The 20,749-nt window shown below is 41.9% G+C and overlaps 2 protein-coding genes across 8 annotated transcripts in view; both read left to right on the plus strand.

Annotated features, from left to right (window-relative positions):
* The first annotated feature begins 1,427 nt into the window (after window positions 1–1,427).
* trafd1 (TRAF-type zinc finger domain containing 1) lies at window positions 1,428–8,900 on the plus strand. 3 transcript variants are annotated; one of them, XM_031856838.1, is made up of 12 exons: window positions 1,428–2,066; window positions 2,356–2,404; window positions 2,500–2,635; window positions 3,202–3,255; window positions 3,359–3,794; window positions 3,982–4,290; window positions 4,383–4,447; window positions 5,689–5,949; window positions 6,257–6,395; window positions 6,905–7,124; window positions 7,267–7,324; window positions 7,731–8,900. In XM_031856838.1, the coding sequence occupies exons 2-12, from the start codon at window positions 2,370–2,372 to the stop codon at window positions 7,767–7,769; spliced, it is 1,752 nt and encodes a 583-aa protein (XP_031712698.1). In that variant the 5' UTR covers window positions 1,428–2,066; window positions 2,356–2,369; the 3' UTR covers window positions 7,770–8,900. The 3 variants fall into 3 exon arrangements, with proteins under 3 accessions (XP_031712698.1, XP_031712700.1, XP_031712697.1); XM_031856840.1 differs by having other exon boundaries at window positions 1,428–1,696; XM_031856837.1 differs by having other exon boundaries at window positions 1,431–2,029.
* Window positions 8,901–9,989: 1,089 nt separating this feature from the next.
* Window positions 9,990–20,749, plus strand: part of smtnb (smoothelin b) — a 44,056-nt gene continuing 33,296 nt past the window's right edge. For 3 of the 5 annotated variants that reach the window (XM_031856240.1, XM_031856241.1, XM_031856239.1), the window contains exon 1: window positions 9,991–10,351. In XM_031856240.1, the coding sequence (XP_031712100.1) occupies window positions 10,301–10,351 (51 nt within the window). In that variant the 5' untranslated portion in view covers window positions 9,991–10,300. Of the gene's footprint in view, window positions 10,352–20,749 lie in introns of all 5 variants that reach the window. The other 2 variants (XM_031856238.1, XM_031856242.1) reach the window with 2 other exon arrangements.

A 20,749-nucleotide genomic window follows, 5' to 3' on the forward strand; every position in this document is an offset into this window, starting at 1 on the left:
GTATGTAATGTAATCACACTAATCAAAATGTTTGATTATAGAATGTTGTTTTTGTTTAAAAATCTGGTACAGTACACTCACTATGTTGCTCTTTTCCAATCTTAATTCAAGTTATATTCAAGAACTTTTGATAAGTTTGACAATAATCAGTGTTGCTAAATAAAACATAAACCTAGCCCAGACATTGTAAACCTCACGTGAGTTTTACAATGTCTGGTCTAGGTTTACATTTGTTAGAAAAGTAAACAAATAAGTTACATTCATGGTGTTTTGTTTAGTCATCAGAAATGTTTTCAACAATATCAGATCCCTGTAACTTCTTAACAGTTTGCCGTAGTCTTCCATGCTCTCTCCTATGGTATGTTTATACTATTTAAGGGTTGTTCAGCTTCTGTTCTTGATGTCCCTTTGACTGATGTAGCTGACTTAATTGGGAAAAATGTGCTTTAACCCATCTGTGTTGTAAGGTTTTACATTCAGAAATGTACATTTGCCAAAGTAAAACCTAACTTTAATGTTTTCAAGAAAGAAATGGAACCACATATTAAGACAATAACTTTAGCAATAAACAAAAAGGCTCTTAAAACTGAGACTGCTCCCAATTTAATATTTTTACTATTTATTTATATTGCCCTGTCATGTTTTACGATACTTTATTGTATTTAATTGTATGTTTTAATCCTTCATTTGCTTTTCTATATATATATATATATAAGTATCTATTTCATTTGAAATCTAATTGTTGATTGTTAAAAAAAATCATTTGTTGTATTAGCACGTTTTGAACGACTGCTCAGCGGACTTCTGTTACAGCATCATCTTGCTACAAACACATGATACAAGTATAAAGCACAAATACCAACACATGCCAGCACCCTCTGGTCACGTGACCAGTTGACGCACATACGAGCTGTGCAGGGGAGTTGATCTTATTAGCGATACGTACAGTGGCGGCCAAAGATTATCATACTGCCTTAAAGGAAAGTCTACGATCTTCTTTCAGCCCTGACAGCCGTCCACGCTGTATATTATATAGTACAACTGGTGACGTGTTGGCTACAAAGCACGCGCAGGGGCGATCACAGGTAGCAGAAGTTAACGGACACATCGTCCTCACTTCCGGTGTAGACAGGAGGGTGAAACACAAAGTTACGGAGTCAAGACACGTGCTTGCTGAAAAGGTTGCTGAAATGTCAATGACGTATATACCCGTGACACCTTTATCACACTTGTAGAAGATATTGTGTTGGTAATATCGGATATGGGCTATAAATTAAAAGCAGGAGTGTCACCCGAGACGCTTTCACAAGCGCACGGTCTCATTCAGCCAATCAAAATTAAACCTAGAGAGAGATTGGGGGAGTTTTCCCTGGGTTGGGGCTTACAGTTAGCGTTCACCCTATGCTTTCAAGTTTAACCTCTATAATATGTACGCCCCTTACATTCCGTGAATCTCCATCGTATTGCCTTTAAACTATGTGCAATATTATAAATCGTTTTTATAGGATTTGGTTGGATTGTGCCGGTATCAAAGGAGGTGAATAGATGTGTACGTAGACAGCCTGAGAGGCATTACTCAGGGCATGTTCTCAGATTGCAGACGGAGGAAGGAGGAAATAACGATCTGTTTTCCAAGATTATATCGAATAGTTAGCTCTCGTCTACGGGTTTATTTTTGGTAACATTTCCTACAGAGGTGATTAATTGACAAATAGTAACATCACAACGACTGTCCTCGTTTTGCGTGGACTTGGCCGCACATTAGCTTCTTGTGTTGGTAGCTACGTGGTAAAGAGCGTATGAAGTTAACGTTAGTTAGGTTAGCTACATGTATGCTACGTGGTAGTTGCTAAACAGGTATTTAATGTTAAGCTACGTAGCTAGCTAAAGGCAACACGGCTAACCTAGTCCAACTTTTTGCGGTCGTTCGAGATGCTTGTTGACTAACAGTTCGCGTTGACGGAGAATCTACTTGTAAACACGGGCGATCATTGTCAGCTAACGTTAGCTACCTGCCTGGAAACACTGGGTGAGCTGTCAACCCTCTCATGAAGCAAACGACGGTGGTAGCTATCTGTCCTCTCTACATTAGTCCTGATTATTCATAGGGACATGTTTAAATGAGTCCAGTAAACAGATGTTGGTGCAGGTTCATTTAATTAGCTTGGACTCTAAATTCAACTTGTTGAATTAATGTTAATTAATCTCAAATTGTATACCTACAAACATGCATATTAACGAGGTATATACAAAAAGATCACTAAAATAGAGCTAAGTTAAGTGTCACGTTCTCCTTTCATGTCAGTCATGCTTGTTTAGTGTCATTAATAACTAACGGTAAACCTTTTTCCATAGGCTGCGGTTAAGTCATGGCAGATGAAAATACACAGTTCTGTGGCAATTGGTAAGTATGAATACGGTACTTTGCCCATGCAGGTGATGAGTCAATTTAATATGGAGGTAAAAACAGGGATTAAATCATTTTCTTTACCGTTTTAGCAAACATGACATTCCAGAGGCTAATTTTACGACCCATGAGATCCACTGCCGAAGAAACATCGCATTGTGTGACGTATGCCAGGAGCCAGTGCCCCGGTCTGACCTCCAGGAGCACAAACAGCAGGAGCACACTCAGGTAAGATAACAGCCACATGACTGGACACTTTAACACAGTTCCTTCAAAAGATGTATTCTGTTTTTAAAGAGCAGGCCCAACACCAAAACGTGGACAATGTGTGTTATCTGCATAGCCAGGACCCGCTACTCAACAAAGCACTTAACTGCTAAGTGAACAAGTGCTTTCTGATTGTTATGTCTGGGGAGTAAAAGGTTTGCCTGTTATTTGTTTTGAGCAAGTGTCCATGCGGTAATGGAGCAGGACAGGAAACCACCAAACTGTGCGGAGGGAACTCATTGTGCTTTATTGCGTATTGAACAAGCAATTATTATTTTTTGCTAAAAATACATGTATTGTCAATATCAGTTACTGATATTGACAATACATGTATTGTCAATATCATAACACATGTATTGTCATGTATGTTTGTAACACGCTAACTATAAACTGGCTAAAGCAGCATCTGTCTATGGAAAATACTGACCACATACCACATACTGCCACCTCAAATCCTCATTCCAATGATACCGCAACGTCGTGTGTTACTGGATTGCAACTTTAAAACATTTTCCATTTCATTTCAGATTACATGCAAGTGTGGTTTGAAGATTGAGAAGACTCATATTGCTGTTCACCAGGTATTTCTGAAAAGCCTTTCTGTTCCTTGTTTATAACGCTAATATTCAGCCGTCTTAATTAAATCATCAAATCGTGTTTCCTCACCATCGTTGTTTCTTTCAGAGCGCTCAATGTTCTCAGCGGCTGGTCCCGTGCCAATTCTGTGAACTGGAGATTGTTTTCAGTCAGTCCAAAGAACACGAGGATTATTGCGGCACGCGCACTGAGCCCTGCGTGCACTGCAAGTGCAACGTAATGTTGAGGGAACAAGCTGTGCATCCGGTCTTATGTGGAAGCCTTACACCACCCCAAGAGAGGAACAACAGTCGGACGAGTCGCAGTCCGGTAGAACCACAGCCTCCAGGGCCCTGGTTTGAGGCTCACTCCATCCGAAACCTCCTAAGAGCCCAAGAGAGAGGCCCGAAGAATAATAACATCAGTGCAGCAGAACAACAGGCCTTTCCCCGGCCATTTGATCACAGAGAATATTACACTTCAAGGGGACCTCAAGGCCTAGGAGACTGGAAGAATACTGCCCCGAGAAATACCTTTAGCCAAAGTGAGTGTATTGTGAATTATCTTATATTAATTTCCATTTAGAGAGGTTTTGCTCATTTAGGGGCCAAAGAACACATTGCATGTTGCTAACCTTGATTGTGAATATCTTTTTTTCTCCCATTTCTGTATTTGTAGTTGCAGTTAAAACTATTATCTGGGATAACTATCGTTTCTTTCTTCTCCTGTAGTGCAGAGTGATTTTCAGAATAGCAGCAGCAGCAGCAGCAGCAGCAGCAGCAGTGCGTGGCCACAGAGTGATCTCACACTGAATGAGGACTCATCGGGCCTGGACTACATGCTGGCTCTCAGCCTGCAGAGCGACGTAGAATCGGTGGCTGGAGGCGTAGAGGGAAACCTGTGGAGTGGTATCTGGGACCACAAGATTGGGAAGACTTCCAACACCTCTTTAAACTCTCCTCTCTCTCCGCCCAACAACAACTTCCCAAACTTCTCTACGGGCACAAGCACGAGTGCAGTCCAGGAACGCGATCAAGCAGGTAAATTGCAGAAGATTTTGACTTTGACTTTGACATCAAGACTTTGAGTTTTTCTTTTGTCAGTTTAATGTTTTAAAATTATTTTTTTACAGATACCATGCTTCCTTGTGAGTTTTGCGAAGAACTGTTTCCCGAAGAGGACCTCATTTTGCATCAGGTGAGAGATTTGATTTGTTACACTATTGATCGGTGTTGACTCATGATGACAGAGTTTTGTGCTCATCCCGATATTGGCTGGTATGAATTTAAACAAACATTTTATGGTCACCTGGACGTCATGTCCCCACCGGCTGTTGTGCTTCCAGCTGTCAGAAAACAAGGTTTTCACGTAGTGAGGGCAGTCCAGAAACTGTCAGCTTCAACTAACAGTTATTTTCATTATTAATAAATCTGCTGATTAATTTTTTTTTAGAGTAACTGATTATTCATTTGGTCCATAAGTCAAAGTCCACGGTGATGTCTTTAAATGTCTTGTTTTCTGAGTCCAAAACCCAAGATATTCAGTTTAATACAATGTTAAACAGAGAAGAGCAGGAAATCTCTTACCTTAACGATTCACTAATTATCAAAATAGTTGGTGATTATTTTTCAGTCAATCAGCTAATCTGTTAGTTGACTAGTTGTTGCCAATATATGCCTAAGGAAAGACAAAAAGACATTATCTTTCCATGAGGTAGTAAACCTCTGTAGCCCGGTAACCAATAGATCCTGTTATCAATGATGCACTAACATCGTAATCTAACGCTAGTCCTCCTTTTGAGAATTCATGTCCACAATCAAGTAAAACACACACACACATAATGTTCGAGGTAAAAGCTGCACAGCTGACGCACTCTGCTACACATCACTGGAGAAAAGGAGGGCAGAGAGTTTAGTAATTCCAGGTCAGTGCATCATATCTGCATGCATGATGACACAGCAAAAGCGGTAAAATACAACAACCGGAGCCTGATTGTGAGATACAACCAGCCTAACAGACCCTGCTCACTCTGCCGGAAATACTTCACTGTGATTGCAGCCCCGCCTTCAGTTTTTATTTGACCTTCCTGTTGGACAGACCTGCTGTGATGTACTCTGTCGAGGTGCATTTCGTTTTTCCTCTGAAAGCTGTCCACAGGCTGTCTCACTTCCAATTAGAATTGTGTGTTGTCAAATGATTGAGAAATATATCGGTGTATGCACAAATCTAATCGGTGTACGAGTCTCAGATCCAGTCATGCAAACAATTGCATACCTTACTTTATCTTTGTTTTTAGATGCTTAGCAAGGCAGTTACAGCCTTTCCCAGTTTGAACAAGAGGCCTTCCTCTCACTCGCACTCGCACTCACACACTCACTCACACACACGATGATTTTCTCAGAGATTTCACCAGCCTACCTTTCTTCTCTTTGTATCAGACTGGATGCAGCCCGGCCTCCGCCTTTGCATCTTACAGCAAGCAGCCCTTGTCTCCACTCAAAGAGGACAGGATGGGCAGGAACGCTTCAGGGCTGATGCACAACATCCCCGACACACTCGCTTCAAACATCCCCACCTTCCCCCGGTCGATGTCCCCGGCCTCCTACAGTCCTCCAGCCAGTCCTCTAGAGGGCGACGTGGTCATTCCATGTGAGTTCTGTGGCGTCGCTCTGGAGGAGGCTGTCGTCTTTCACCATCAGGTATGTCCGTAATCAAGTCAAACAGCCTGTAAAACTATTGAAATGTCACAAGTTAAGTACTTTATTCAGTTTGCCTTGAGGAAAGGAAATTATTCTGACTTGTTTGTAGGAATGCTTAAAAATGTCACGGTCCTATTTTGTTTACACATAATTCAAGTATTTCTTCAATAGAGATTTCCAGATTTTGACCCAAACAACCAATCTGTAGAAATCCCTTCTTAATATGCTCATGAATGTTGAACATCAAACAAATAGACAGATTTGTAATTGCCTAATGGCCAATTTAATGTGTGTTCTTTATATCTAGGACAAGTGTGATATGCGACCTCAGACTGCCCACCCGCTGAATAATCTAACAAAAGCATCTGTCAAAAAACCACTGAGCCCAACCAAAGATGCCTTTGGTCAGATGACTTCAGATTTTCAAAGGAGAGTTAATCCTCAAGGTATTGTGTGGAATCTATTGTGAATATTACAACTTGTACAAATTTATATTTTGGGTTTCTACGAAAACATATTTACATATTTACATGCTTTAATGTTTAATGATTAATGTTATAAAGAAATTACATTTTTCTATGTCTGAGTATACCTGTATTCAACGTCCGTCTGAAACACTTCATCTGAGCGCCTGTCTCTTTAAGCCCGCCTCCAGAAGTTTTGATTGGCCGGTCAAGCCCTGGGTGGAGATATTCAGTTCTCAGTTTAATCTAACGAGCCTGCGTGTGACAAAAGAACGGGAGCCAAACCGGAATGTCTTGTTGAATCACATGTTTTCTGATCAAGGCAGCCGACAGCACAAAACTAACTAGGTTGTGTTCTTTCACAGTTTGTCAGTTGGTAGACACTCCAGATACACAAATATAGGTGCACAAGCACTTAAAAAAAAAAAAAAGATATGTCCCCTTCAACAAACTGCATTTGTGTGTGTGTGTGTGTCCTGTTCCACATATAGTCGACTTCTCGGAAGTGAACTTTGGATGCGACAGAGAGACCCCACCAGGACCAAACCAAATGGAATGGCAGAGACGTTACATTGGACTACCAAGTCAAAGGAAGACATCCAACTGCGATGCTTCTGTGAAAAACCGACCTCAGCAGCCGGGCATGGAGGCAGAGGGAGCTCATTCATCTTTCTGCGACTCCGACAAGTCTGCCTCTACGTCTCTACAGGGGTAAAAGCAATCATCAAGTTGACGGAGACTCATTTTTTAAATTTAATTTCAACCACTTTAGCTCCACTATGATTTGAGCTTTTTTTGTAAATATAGTGGAGAATGTTATTAATATTCAGATTTGAATGTGTTTGTCCACCAGAGTACATCTACCAGAATATAAAGACGGCAGAGGGAACAGAAGAAATTCATTGACGAAGGTAAACCTCAAGTTTCTTAAAAACAACACATTCTGTTGAGGTGATGTTGATTTATGTTTGTACCGTGAAAGTGACGGTACCTTCACTACACATCATCCAGGCTAGACTCCTGTTTTCTTTAATTTGTCCTCGTTTGTAACAGTAGTTTTATACTCTGGGGGAAACACAAGGTTATATAAAATGTATTCATACATTTACATGAGAAATAGAACAGTATTACTGTAGAATGGACGTGCTGCTGCCGGGTCATTTAAGTGCTCGTAATAGAGAAAGTTATAATTTCTGTAACGTCGTAGATGCTTTTCTTCACAGAATATTTAAAGCATCACAGTGTAAAGTCTGCTTAGTTGTGCATTTTCCCTTTTTTAAGGCCACTCAACACATTTTGTATTTTGTCCATTTGCAGTTGCCCAAGAAGCAGAATGAAGAGCAGCAGGAAGAGTGAGAGCATGTGGAGAAATACAAAAACCAAATCTCCTACTCAAACATTCATTTATCTTCTTGCACACTCTTGAAAACAAAACGTATACCTATCTGACAAGTGCCTGTGTGAGTGTTAGTTATCTTCAGTTTATATTTTAATGAGTTTTACGATTATAGTCTATGTAAGTCATCTGGTTTATTAATGCATATTCTGCTTTATTTCAAGTTTTTTTTTTTTTTTTTTTTTTTTTTTTTCCCCCTTCTTCAAATCTGTGTATGTCTAACATCCAACCTTAAAAGATAAAGTATGAACTTAATTTTATTTGCGTTGAATTAGATTTATTTTTTGTTTCTTTTACTGAGAAAACAAAAAACCATGACACCACGTGTACACGTGGTGTCATGGCTCATTGAGGAACATGGAGAACATCAGACGCGTGACTTTGTCGCTGTGCATTTGTCTAACTAACCAAGAACGTGTTGTTTTCACCCTGTTTGCCAGTTCGTTCAGGGTCCTTCAGTGTTCCTGTTGCTTTCTGAATCTGTATGTAATCTGAAGCACTTTGACAGATTATTTTGTGAAAAAAGGGCTTTGAGGAACAGATTTGATACATTTATGCATCTTTGACCACGAAAGAAAAAAAAAAAAAACCTGTATAATTGAACATTTGTCTTTTTATACTGTTGAACATCTGTCTTTAATACTCTTCAGTAATATTTAGATTTTTTTTTAATCATACCTGTAGAACTATATATGTGGTGTTAAGATGAGGTGGCTTTTGAAGCTGTGTCTCCTGTCCAATCTTCTTTGAAGTAGTATGAAACATGTTGTGTGCTGCACCTCCGCATATAGGATTTAAGATTGATACGATGTATGTTGTGTGTAACATAGGGTCCACTTCAGCAATACATATAAGATAGGCAACCCTGTGCCACAGATGGTTGAGACCTTTTAACTGAAGACGATGCCAGAGCGGTTTCCTGATTAACGTCTGATAATCAACTGTCGAGGAGCAAATAATCAGTGAAATCTCCTGCTTTGGTGTTTGGTCTGACTGGAGGCTCTCACGCCACATGGATGACTATTCCTGTTTCAGAACAACTGTCTTGATGCTCTTTGTCTTGTGTGGCTATTAAATGTTTAATGAGGAGATCCATGGCTCCAGCTTGTATTCTCTCTGTGTTGTTTCATACCTCTTTATACATCAAGCTCACCTCAGTTTACAGGCCATGATACCAAATCTCTGCATAGAAGAACGGCTGAAAAATCTTTTATAAACTTCCTATCATGGTGCTGCTGATGAGGGGTGAGAAGTGCCCCAGATGAGCAGGAGGAGCTTTGACAACAATGCTGTTTTCAATGTAGAAATGGGCATTTTTTCAGTCACGCTAGGATCAAACACATGTTTGTGTTATTACAACTTAAGATGACTGAATTTCAAGACAATTAGAAGATTTGAATATTAAAGCGCTGGTAGCGTGTGGAAAATAGCCAACATATTTATCGTTATGAAGGGATTTTTGTGGCCAATTAGTAGGTGTTGCCTGAGAAGGGGAACTATGGAAACACAATTAACATCATGCGTCATTGCAGTTGCCTTTGAATTAGTAAGTCTTTAGGAGTCATTTTGAATACTTTTAGGACAATAAAACAAATAACAGTATTTAGTATTTCTTCACCAGAAGTTTATTCCTGGCCTCATGGATTTGAAACAGAATTTAGACCGTCATATAAGGAGATAAAATGCTATTGCGTTGTTTACCAGGTTCATAATTTCCTTGTTTTCTCTGACGTTTCCTGGAAAGAATCTGGTATTAATTAGAGGGAAATTAGAGACCTTTTCAGGCTGTTACTTAGTTGTGTTTAGTTTATAAGCAGTGGTTCATTTCCAGAGGAATTTCCTTGAAAACAAATGCTGTATTACAAAAACAAAACTAGTGGATGCCACTAACAATGGAAACTACTATATATATATATATATATATATATATATATATATATAGAGGTAACTACGGAATGTAAATACACCGAATGGCTATTGTGGAAAAACATGTCAAACAGTGTACTTTTATTAAAATGTTAGAGTTATAATGCCTTCATGTGTTTCCACCCGTTAGACTTTAGTGGCACTAATCACCCCCCATACACGGTCGCTGTTTCGCGTCTCCCCACAGAGAGCGGCGCGCTTTGAATGAGCGCCGGGAGAAGCCGGCGACAGAGAGGGGCGGGCTTACACCTTTCAGTGGGAATCCTCCTTTCAAAAAAAGCTGCCAACGTCCCCCTGAGAGTGCGTGTGGGCCAGTTTCTGCTTTCACGACGACTTAAGAGACGAGAACAGAGGACCGAGTTATGCTCTCCATAAGCGCGACGCGCGTTTACTTTCGTTGAAGGACGTTTCTGATCGTTATCTGCGCTGAAGTTTGAGACACGTTCCAGACACAGAAAGCAGCAGCGAGTCGTGCAGGTGGTAGAGACCACACGTTGACCGACCGCATCAACCACTCAACATCCACACCGTCTCGTTTCACCTGAGCACGAGCAGGAAGATCAACATGTCCGTGGAGAGTTACTCGGCGCTGGATGAGTCCTCTCTCCGAGCCTTGGTGAGTAGATGAGCGGAGATGCTCTGCAGGGAAGTTCCTGCTCATGGAAGTGGACCAGCTACCTGAGATTAAGAGATGAATAGAGCAGTCAGCAGTCAGGGATGTAACTCAGTTAATACTTCGCATAGATCATATGAAGTGGTATCAGGCTGGTTATTACTTTATAAGGAACATGTATTTGAACATGGACTTGTATGTCTGCACACACATAAAGGGCTTTTTGTTGTGTGATAACTGATTTGGTGTCAGTATCGTATAGATAAACATTTTGACCGTTGATTGGACAGAGCAAGACATTTAATGAGGTCACCTTGGGTTTAGGGTATTCTGACAGGCATTTAGAATAATAAGCAGATTAATGAGAACAGTTGTCAGTTGCAGATCTAATTGAGAGTGTCTGACTGTAAGTCAGTTGAGTGGTGAGTTACAGTGCATTACTGCTTGTTTTGTGTTTTTGTGAACTAAAAGTTGATGTGAAACCTTAAATTGATTCATCGATGAGTTAAATTGCCAGCAATTATGATAATCAGGTAACAGTCTTTCTTTATCTACATCATTTTAAATCTCTGGTTTGTGAACTATGACAGATTGGTCCATGAAGAAAACAGTGTGGTAGCCAAAACTGACTCCAGTAAACCTTGATTTACGATGACGCATATCAGACGTATCTCCACTACAAAATAGTGTCAGAAAGTCATGTTCATATCACTTGCAGGTGATTCACAACCATTACGTCTTGATCATCGGTCTAGACAGTATGCGAGTAAGTGTGAGCAGCAAATCAGTATTGATAATGTAAAGAGAAAGGTAAAAGACTTCCTGGTTCACAGCCGCATTCGTCATCGTGTCCTAACTATTTCCTGAGGAAGGTGAGACATCATGACACCTGCAACACAGAAACATTTACAAGGCCGCATGAGTCAGCCTGTTTAGACATAGTTACATTGGGTTTGTCTGAATCATAGTTACACATACGCAACAGCTGAAGCATCTGTCCTTTAGTATGGTTTATCATTCATGACTACTACAAATATATCATGACCAGGGAGTTTGTGACATTAAAGTGAAGGTAGATACAGCGGTGTTGTTGACCACATGTAAGATTAAATTACGCTGTCTGATTTTAACTTGTTATTCTTACCAAGTCTGTGTACTTTAAGCACAGACCATCTCAGAAAACCATTTCGATTTCTTATAGATCAGTAAACCCGACAAGAAAAGGCTGTTGACTTTGGAACAAGGCGGGGTATAAACGTTGTGTTTTATTCAATCATTATTCCCCCAAAGTCTGGAAATAGTCTGGCCAAAGAGCTCCCTTCTCATAAATCACTTAAAGTCCAGACTTTTATCACCAGTGACATACAGGAGTATATGAGGGAAATAATATTTCCCTTCAGCATAATGATTTATTCTCAACTAGAGTATTGGTTGCTTTGATCATACATTTATGAGTTTATTTATATGAGCAAAGCAGGAAAGTTGAAATGATTATAAAGGACTCAAAGTGGTCCCCACACATTGTGGAAGTGGAAAGAATGAGGACATCTCAAGCTGGCTGGACCCCTTTAGTGTTCTAATATGTCTTTGTTGTGGTTTTATATTTAAGTGAGTAGAACTCCAGTTTTTTTTTTTAGGTGTATGTGATTCAGAGGGTTTCTCTTAACCGGCTTTTTATCTCAGTCATATTTTATTTCAGATGAAATAACCAGAAATAAATCTAGCTTTGTGTGAATCTTCTTGTGTGGCCTTATGCGCTGCAGGGAGCTCGTTGTAAAAACACAGGCATTGTCTCAGAAAGCTGCAGCAGCAGAAAAGCAACGGCATATACATGCAGACGTTGGAATTCATCGGGTTCGTCTTCAGGTGACGCTGACAGTCGACCCATAACTGAGCTGGATCTCTCCTCGGCTCTGGATTCATGGAGCTGAGTGGCTCTCCTCCCCTCACACGTGACTGACACACCAGCTACAAGGTCACCGAGATCCCACATTTTCACTGATGGTGGTTGCGGTGACTCGAGTGTCAGAGTTTTCCACAGGGAACTCAAAGGAAGCAAACTCTGATTAAACTTGCTACTCAGAGGAGAAGTTCATATGGGGATGTGATGGAATTTAAATTCAGCTCCACGGAGACATAAATGGAGGCTTTTGTGTTTTGTTTTTTTTCATTCAATCTAAAACCCCATTCTGTGGTGTTTTTATATTCATTCATTGTTGAGGAGTTTTTCACGACGCCGGTAAAAGATGACGGATACTCGGAGATGCCCGGGCTTTATTAAAGTCGTAGTGAAGCCGGGTGGAGGAGCTTCTATGAAACAACAGTTGGATAACGAACACAAACTGCAGGCCTGTGTTGAACTTAATGAGCTAAACAGTCAGAAGGTCATATGGCGGCCTCTCTAACTCCAGTAATCCCTTCTCTACACTTCTATTCAAACCCCGGCTGCCTTTTTATATTGCTCATTTAATCCCCTCCATGGCAACCAGGAAAAGCATTTTTCTTTTCTCTCGGCCCGCCACAATTATTTAAATATCAACAGAAATAATCAGTTGGTGTCCCAGTTTCTTTGGGAGAGGATGTTTGCTGCGGGTCATCTGTCTGAATGGTACTGAATGGACAAAAGCTGCTGAGGCCAGTCGGAAGAAAAGCTCTTTCCAACCAAACCACTCCAACCACTGTCACTTAAAAATAGATGTGATCAGCTGATTAGCAGCTCGGAAGGCGACGATTATCAGGTGTTACAGGTGTGGCAATAGTTTCCTATGTGCATGTGACAGACCTGCAGGTATCTGTTGTTTGTGGCACCTGTTAATTGACGTGACCGCAGGAGACTTTCCCGTCAGTGGCGCCTGCTGGGCTGATTTCACATGCTGGATGTCTCGCATATGATTTGTAACTCTTGCCGGCCCTGTGAGCGTCCTTTTCCCTGGTGAGCGAGAGGCTTTCACACATGTTTAAAAAAAGGGCAGCTTCTCTCTGTGGTCCGGCCCCTGTGATACATTGGACCCCTGGGCCTTCGTTTTATGGCTCTCTGGACCCTTTGTGTGTTGACAAGGGCTCAACGGTTACAGTCGGGGAGGAAGAATGGGTTTGTTTTGTGAACCCTCAGGATCTCTTCCCCCCCCCCCCCAGGGACATGGTCCAAAATGTCAGACCCCTCATCAGGAACAAATACATTGAAAAAATGATGGTGCATTATAGAACTGTTGTCTGGGACACATTCTGATATATATTAACTTTTTAAAGTTGTCACTTACACTTGAGGCAAATGTTATCTGGGGCCGTATTTGTTTAAAAATGTCTTCTGCCTTCATTTTTTTAACTGCCAACTATTATGATAATCGCATTTTTTTTTTTTTAAGGCGAAAATACCAAATCTTTGCTGACTTTGAATACATTATGCTGGCTATACGTAACATTTCAAGAGACAGACTTAAATAGTAGAAGCAGGATTGGGCAAGACTTAACCTGAGTCTCTGTAACTATCTTGAAAAAGGTTTTTCTGTCTTCAAAGAGGCTGCAGAGATACAAGCTGTTGCATGCAACGGACCTTCTTTTGATAACAGCTCCCCGGCTCTTTGCTCCTCACGAAAAGAAAAGAGTCTGAAGACTTTTATGCTCCTGACCATTTAAAACTACAAGCACAGCCATCACGGTGCACACCTGTTTGTTTTTTCTACTTCTGCTGAGCCTGTTTGAAAGGTGTCAGCGAGGAGGCAATGAAGATTGAGCTGTGAACAGTTCCCCATGCAGGCAAACGCTTCCTTCTAAACTGACACAGGCCAAGTTATCTACACTGCTGCATTGTTGTCTATCGCAACAACAAGTGCAGTCGAGTTCCAGCCTGCAGACTTCAGTCTCTGACAGTCAATATGCAGATACACGGCCAGGCTGCAGGGAGATAAGGAGTCACTTGTTTGTTTGATAAAGCAGGAAACTTCTGTTTCTGGATACTGCTATAAATAGCCGGCCGCTTTGGCTCTGAAGGGATGAGAAAAGAAAAGCAGGGGACTTTGTGCTGATGTGCATATGAAAGTCTATTCTTGGTCTTTGGCCTTTAAGTACTTTGTTGCTCTGGAACAATCATGCTGAGTAAGTGGCGCACACGTTCAGACGTTGCTCCACGTTTACAGTTGAAATTGAGTTCATTGAGTCGTATTTCCCCATGAAAGAGGATACTTGTTGTTTTGTCATATGTGAACGATACCTTGGAAACATAAGCTGGCATTTGTCTTTTTATAAAAGAACAATGTGGCAGTTTAACACTCGCACACAGCAGTGTAACAAACACACCTCACAGCGGTTAATACGGATTGTGTCAGCGCTGTAGTGTGCTTTACATTCTTACAGTGAGTGAATTCACAGTTTGTGACCGTGAGTGTTTTCAAGGTGTAAACCATGCATGCGACTGCTTGTGCACCTTGTCTATGAATTAACCAGTTCACTATGAAAATATCATAAACCTGTGGTTACTGACGGAGGCCAAAGAGTCGCAGCGTGACAAATTGGAGCAATTTTTGCGAGCATCAGATATGAGACAGACTCTGCTGTCAGCGGCTCTGGTGTTTACGTCTGTGTGGGAATGAAGTGATCCAGCAGAGAGGGTTTCTATCACTGAGCTCCATCTGTCTGGATCATCATTATGCCAAATGGAAAAAGTCTGGATAAGGGATTGAAGTTGGTCTCCTTCGCCACCACCAGGTCGCTCTGGCTAGAGTTTGAATGCTTAAGGCTCCCAAAGTTTTGTTTTTGTGATAAATACTGTTTTCCAGGTGTTTTAGACTCTGAAGAAACACTTTTCCGATGTGTACAATCTACTCGATGGCTGCTGTTTCACAGGTCTCCATGCTTTATCTATAATGTCCCGATACGAGCAGACTTTCTCACTCATCAAATCGTAGAGGATTTAAAGATCAAAACTGACCATTATGTGTGTTTGATGTGTGCAGAAACTAGCTTAATGTCCACTTTAGATGGATTAATTACAGAGATGCTAGTAAAATTCCTTGAATGTTCAGCACCCATGTGCTTTGCCCAAAACACAGAGTCTCACTTTTAAGGGGCCATGAGTACGGTGGAGTTTCAGCAGTCTTTGGCTTTACATTGGAATAAAGGTGTGGCTCTGTTTTATAGAGAGGAAAAAAAAAAGCACGCATACAGGAAACTGCAAGCAGCTCTCTGCAGGATCAGAAATGTTTGGGTCTTATTTGCCAAGTCACATCCTGAATTAAAGGCGTAAAAAAATGTGTCACATTTCACAAGCTTAGGAAAGGACGGTTACATGAAACAGATGAAGGAGAAACGGGAGAGAAATGTAGCAACACTGTGGTTTGTCTTCTTTAAATTGGCTCCCTCGGGAAAGAGCCATTTCCCGAGAGCTACGAGAAATCATCCAACGGATGTTGATGGTTTGTGGCATACTTGAGATAATAACAGCTGATCTGTTCAATTTTGTTTGGTTTTGTCTGTCTGTCACACACCGGTTGTTTTAGGTACTGTGCCGTTTCAGAGTCGGCACGGCGGGCTCTCATGGATCTATTAGAACAAACTGTGCTCTGCAGCCTCCCAAAGTGCTCTAACCACCCGCTCTGTTTCCTCTTGTGGGACATCCCTCTCTCCTCCTGGCTCTTTCCTCATTAAACCAAAAGAGCCAGTCACGCAGTGCTTTGGTTCGGCCGGTGATGTCCCATATTTGGAGAAGATTCATCATGCTGTAGCTCCTGCCGCGACCTGGGTCCGCTCACAGGACGAGGCCAGCTGAAGTGCAGGATCCAACGCAGTCTCTTTATTTATAACGGCTCCTTCCTGCTGAAATCTGTCAAACTGTCTCAGATCTTCTGCTTATGACCACGAGGTACTAACAAACTGTGGACAGCTCCCTCTCTCTGTGGGTTTCCTGTGATGAGTATGTTGAACAAAGAAGCTGTGAAGAAAATTGGTACCAGAACCAATGCAAACAAACTCAACATTTGACCCAAGATCAGAGTGAATTGCCCTCTTTGACTGCTGTGAAAGTGAATGCATGCTCAGTGATGCTCACGTGGTCTGTATGGGTTTAATAATGTACTGTTCTGGCAGTTTGTATCAGAATGATGAGACATCCTTTTTGCCTACGTTGGCCGATATGAAACCCTTTCGATGAGGACAGCTCCCAAATGTTGGGCACAGTTGTCCCGACCAGGTCCTGCCCTGGATCCCTCTCTGTGACCGGACCTGCAGCTCTGAGGCGAGACGCATTCGGGTTGGACAGAGAATGTGTGGAGCAGACAGCTTGACATGAGCCAAAAAAACGGAGACCAGAGATCGAGCCTATTTTAAATATCTTCTACTGTGGACGATTACCAGACCGAGTAGTTAGATAAGAAGCAATGTTACAAGTTTGGAAATTGCTTTGAAGTCCTCAGAACTTGAAAGGTCAACATTTTGCAGATGATTGCGTGTGCACAATCAAGTGTGTGCTTATTAATCCATCAGCGCATGGGGTCCACTGCACTAATGTAAGACTCTACTATGGGCATGAGTCCGTAACACGTGTGAGTCCAGATCTGTCTTCAGTGCTTCATTACAGTGGTACAGAACATAGTTGATGCCTGGACCCCCCCCCCCCGGCCCACATGCATTCCTCCATGCGTCCGTTCTTTATGCCTGCTACCTCATGTGTAAAGGGGAGACACTTTTTCCCAGGTCTGTCCTACCATCCGGTTATTAATAAAGGTTGAGGCTTCCCACACGTGTAGCTGCACTCACACAGAGCACATTGCCACATGTGCAGTCATCTCTCTTCCTCCCCGGCTTGTATATATTTCACAGGTACTCCCTCTTTTTCTTTGAGACAATGAAGGCTCAGTGTGCACTCTAGCACAATGAGTTTCAACCTTGAATCTGATTCGGTTCTTTGTTAATTTTTCAGCAGAGAGGTGACTGAAACTCCTTCTTCTGAGAAATCCAGGAGTCCCATGCCTTGCAGGGCTCTCATGTATCCTTGTTGTATTTCCATTTTTGAGTGGGTGTGGTGTGTCGCCCTACTGTATGCGTGCATTGTAAATTGTTTGGTTTTGATAAGCTGCGAGTGGTAAGAGTAAATATTATGATCAGTGGTGGAAGATAACAAGTATATTTGCTTAAGTACATAAGTACAAATTCAAGGTACTTTACTTGAGTATTTCCACAACTTTGTACTTCCACTCCACTACATCTCAGAGAGAAATATTGTACTTTTTACTCCACTACATTTGTCTGGCAGCTTTAGTTACTTTGCACATTATAATTGTTCAAACCCTTCCTAACTACCCAAACTGAACAACAGAGTATGAAGGAGTTCAAATAAGCTCCACCGAAAACATCTGCAGCAGGAATAATGATCCAAACAATATCCATATGTAATATCCATATATAATAGTAAAGCACTGGCAGGGTTGACTGACATGTTTCTGCAAAATTAGTACTTTTATTACTATTTGCAGTCCAATCACCTAATTTTCAGTTTTTCCGTTCAGTGCGAGAAATCTAGTCTGCGTTGGGCTTCAATGAGGGTGGTACAAATCTTTTTGAACTTTCTCACCCTGTTGGTCTTTCTCGATTTGTTTATTTGTGTCTCAATGTTTGTACCAGTCTGGTTTCCTCCGTGGCAGCTGGCAATCCACTTCAGCTACCCGGAGTGTCCCGTGTGTCCTTATAAGGGCAAACTCACTTGTGGGCTTGACACAAGTACGTTTAAAGCACTGATCCGATCTGCTGCCTGGCTGCACTCTAACCTTCTGGCTGCTCTGGAAATTATTACTGTAGCCCTCATTTAATGCACAAACACACAGTAACCCCTAACCCTTCACTCATACCCATGCACGTGACCTCCACACACGCCTGCAGAAAGTATACATACCCCTTTGTGTCAGGGAGTTTTTCTCGACACGTCATAGTTCACAAAGTAGAAAGTGTTGAGCACAAAACGGCATTTGAGACACATGCACACCCACTGGGAGTCAAAAGGTCGGGTCTCGGCCTGAGGGGTCGTTGTGCTCCCAGACAGGGCTGGTTGTGTGTGTGTGGGAGGGTGAAGGTAGACATTGTCCACACACCAGGCTGTGATGTTTGACCTGACTCTGGAAACACAACACAACTGGAGAAACGCGCATAGCATGTTGGGCTGGCTATTTGAAATTTGCGATTCTCGTGTCGCAAGTGAATTTTTGTATTTATACCATAATGATACCTTTTTCGTCACCTTTCTTTCAGGTATATTTGAATGTTTTTCCTACGAAATGCAGAAGAAATACAGTCAAATTATAGTAATAAAGGTAAAATTATGATTTGAATCCAAAAATATATGTAAATAAACAGGAAATCTGACCAGGTTCTCAATACCAACTTTGTCACAAAAAGTATACCCATCCCTAAATAGTATTTAAACTAACACGCGCTACCATTCAGCACCGAGACAATCCCAGGGTTTCAGTTGCTATGGATACATGCTCTAATATATAAAAGGGGTGTAATTAAGGCAAATCTCAACTTGTGCAGCGTCTTCTTTCTATTTGCACTGTAATTTAGCCGAGTGGTCTTTTCACTTCCACAGGTTTAATGTAATCCCGTTTCAGTGCTGCACCCACAGGTAGTTGTTACAACGTGTGCATTTAGCTCCGCTATGGACAGCAGAGCCATGAATAGCACCACAGTATACTTTAACTACCTGAGGAACCTCGACTTCTTGCCATATTTTACCACTTCTGAGGCCGTTTCCGTGTGTGGCGCAATAAATTAAACCGACCACACAAACTTGAAAATCCTATTTGAGTCTTTTTCATGTGTAGCAGATGAGTTGAGAGGGTGTTGCTGTCCTCGGGAGTGTGTCGCCAGCTGGTCGGGATTACGGCAAAACCATGAACTCTGTAATTGGATGTGATTGATTGAGCTACATCACTCTGATGTCTCTGGATGGAGGTTTGAGGTTTTGGCTCCATAGAAAGTTGCTGCTTGGCAGGAAGTGACTCAAAGCGACCCAACGGTACGGCACAAGCCTTAGCAGGCCTGCTTGTGAAACATTAAAACATTTCTTATATCTTACCAAATAAGGTAATCATTTGTCTGGTTTATATCGGTGAGTAAAAAAAAGAGTTGGGAAGACACATCTGTAAAGCATTGCCTTGAAGAGGTTGCCCTAGTTTCTCCAGGGTTGTCTTCTCTCTGCTCACCCCGTCAGTCACAACCACCTCCTCCCTCCTGTTTGTCCTCCCACATTGTATATCGGGTGACTCCGCCAAAACCTACAGGTGTGGCTGTCACCGAGGACACAGTGATGGGTCCTCGGTTTGTACAGCAGACCAGACTGTAACGTTAGGTGCAGAGAGCTCAGTGACGGCATCGTTTTATCAGTCAAACATATTTGTGAGTGTGACCTATTTGTTACGTGTTATTTGTGACTCGTACGTCTGTCAGCAGCAGGGGCCTGAAGAAAAGCTTTCTGTCTCAGAGTAACGGCTGCTCCCTGGGTCACAGCGTGGTTGTTTTGAGCCGCAGTTGGTCTGTGGTTTGGTTTGAAAAATGCCTTTGGGGGAACGGTCAGTGGTGTAAGGTGCTGTCACTGTGTAACTGCAACTGTTGTTGTTGTTGCCGCCTCTCCACTCCACTGACTGGAGGTTTTGTCAAACGGACTCTGTTTCCACGCAAGTGTGTGTGTGTGTTTCTGTCTTCTTTGGCAGGCTCCCAGGTTTAAGGTGTGTTTTATTTGCTCGGGTTACGCCCAGTCATCACCTTCCTGTGCGAGGAAGTTATTGGTCGACCTTTCAAATACATGAAGGAAAAGTCAGTTACAGCTGCTGGATCTGTGCCAGTTGAACTGAGTGTACAAATGTTGCAACCAATCCAAACTGACTCGACACGCAGCCTGTCTGTGCTCCGATTGGTCCATTTAAAACGCCTCGTGTTAGAGCTGGTAAAAGTCAAAGTGCTGACATGCACATGTAGGGTTTGTTTTTCGTCTACCCGTTTCATCACATCATGATTATAATTCCCCGCTCTGTGCTTGTATTTCAATTCAAGATTACAGTAACTGATGTGGGCAGTTCTGCAGTCTATCACATGCTCTCTTTCTTATGTGTGTTTTGCTTGATGTTTAAACTGACATGCACGGAACAAAGTCCAAAAATACAGCCTGTCTTGAAATGCTACGCAGAAGTTATTGTTTTTAGAGTAGAGGCCAAGGCATGAGCCTGTTCTGGTTAAAGCTCAATAATGAATAAATAAATCAGTCAGTCCGAAAACTTGGCTGCGCACTGGCTGTATAATCGCATCATGAAAATCATTCAACACTAAGCTTGACAGTGTGGTAACAGCCTGCTCCGTCGAGTGTTTGTTTAGAGTGTGTGTGTGTGTGTGTGTGTGTGTGTGTGTGTGTGTGTGTGT

This window comes from Anarrhichthys ocellatus, unplaced genomic scaffold, assembly GCF_004355925.1.
Source record: "Anarrhichthys ocellatus isolate YVR2014 unplaced genomic scaffold, GSC_Weel_1.0 scaffold17, whole genome shotgun sequence".
Taxonomy (NCBI): domain Eukaryota; kingdom Metazoa; phylum Chordata; class Actinopteri; order Perciformes; family Anarhichadidae; genus Anarrhichthys; species Anarrhichthys ocellatus.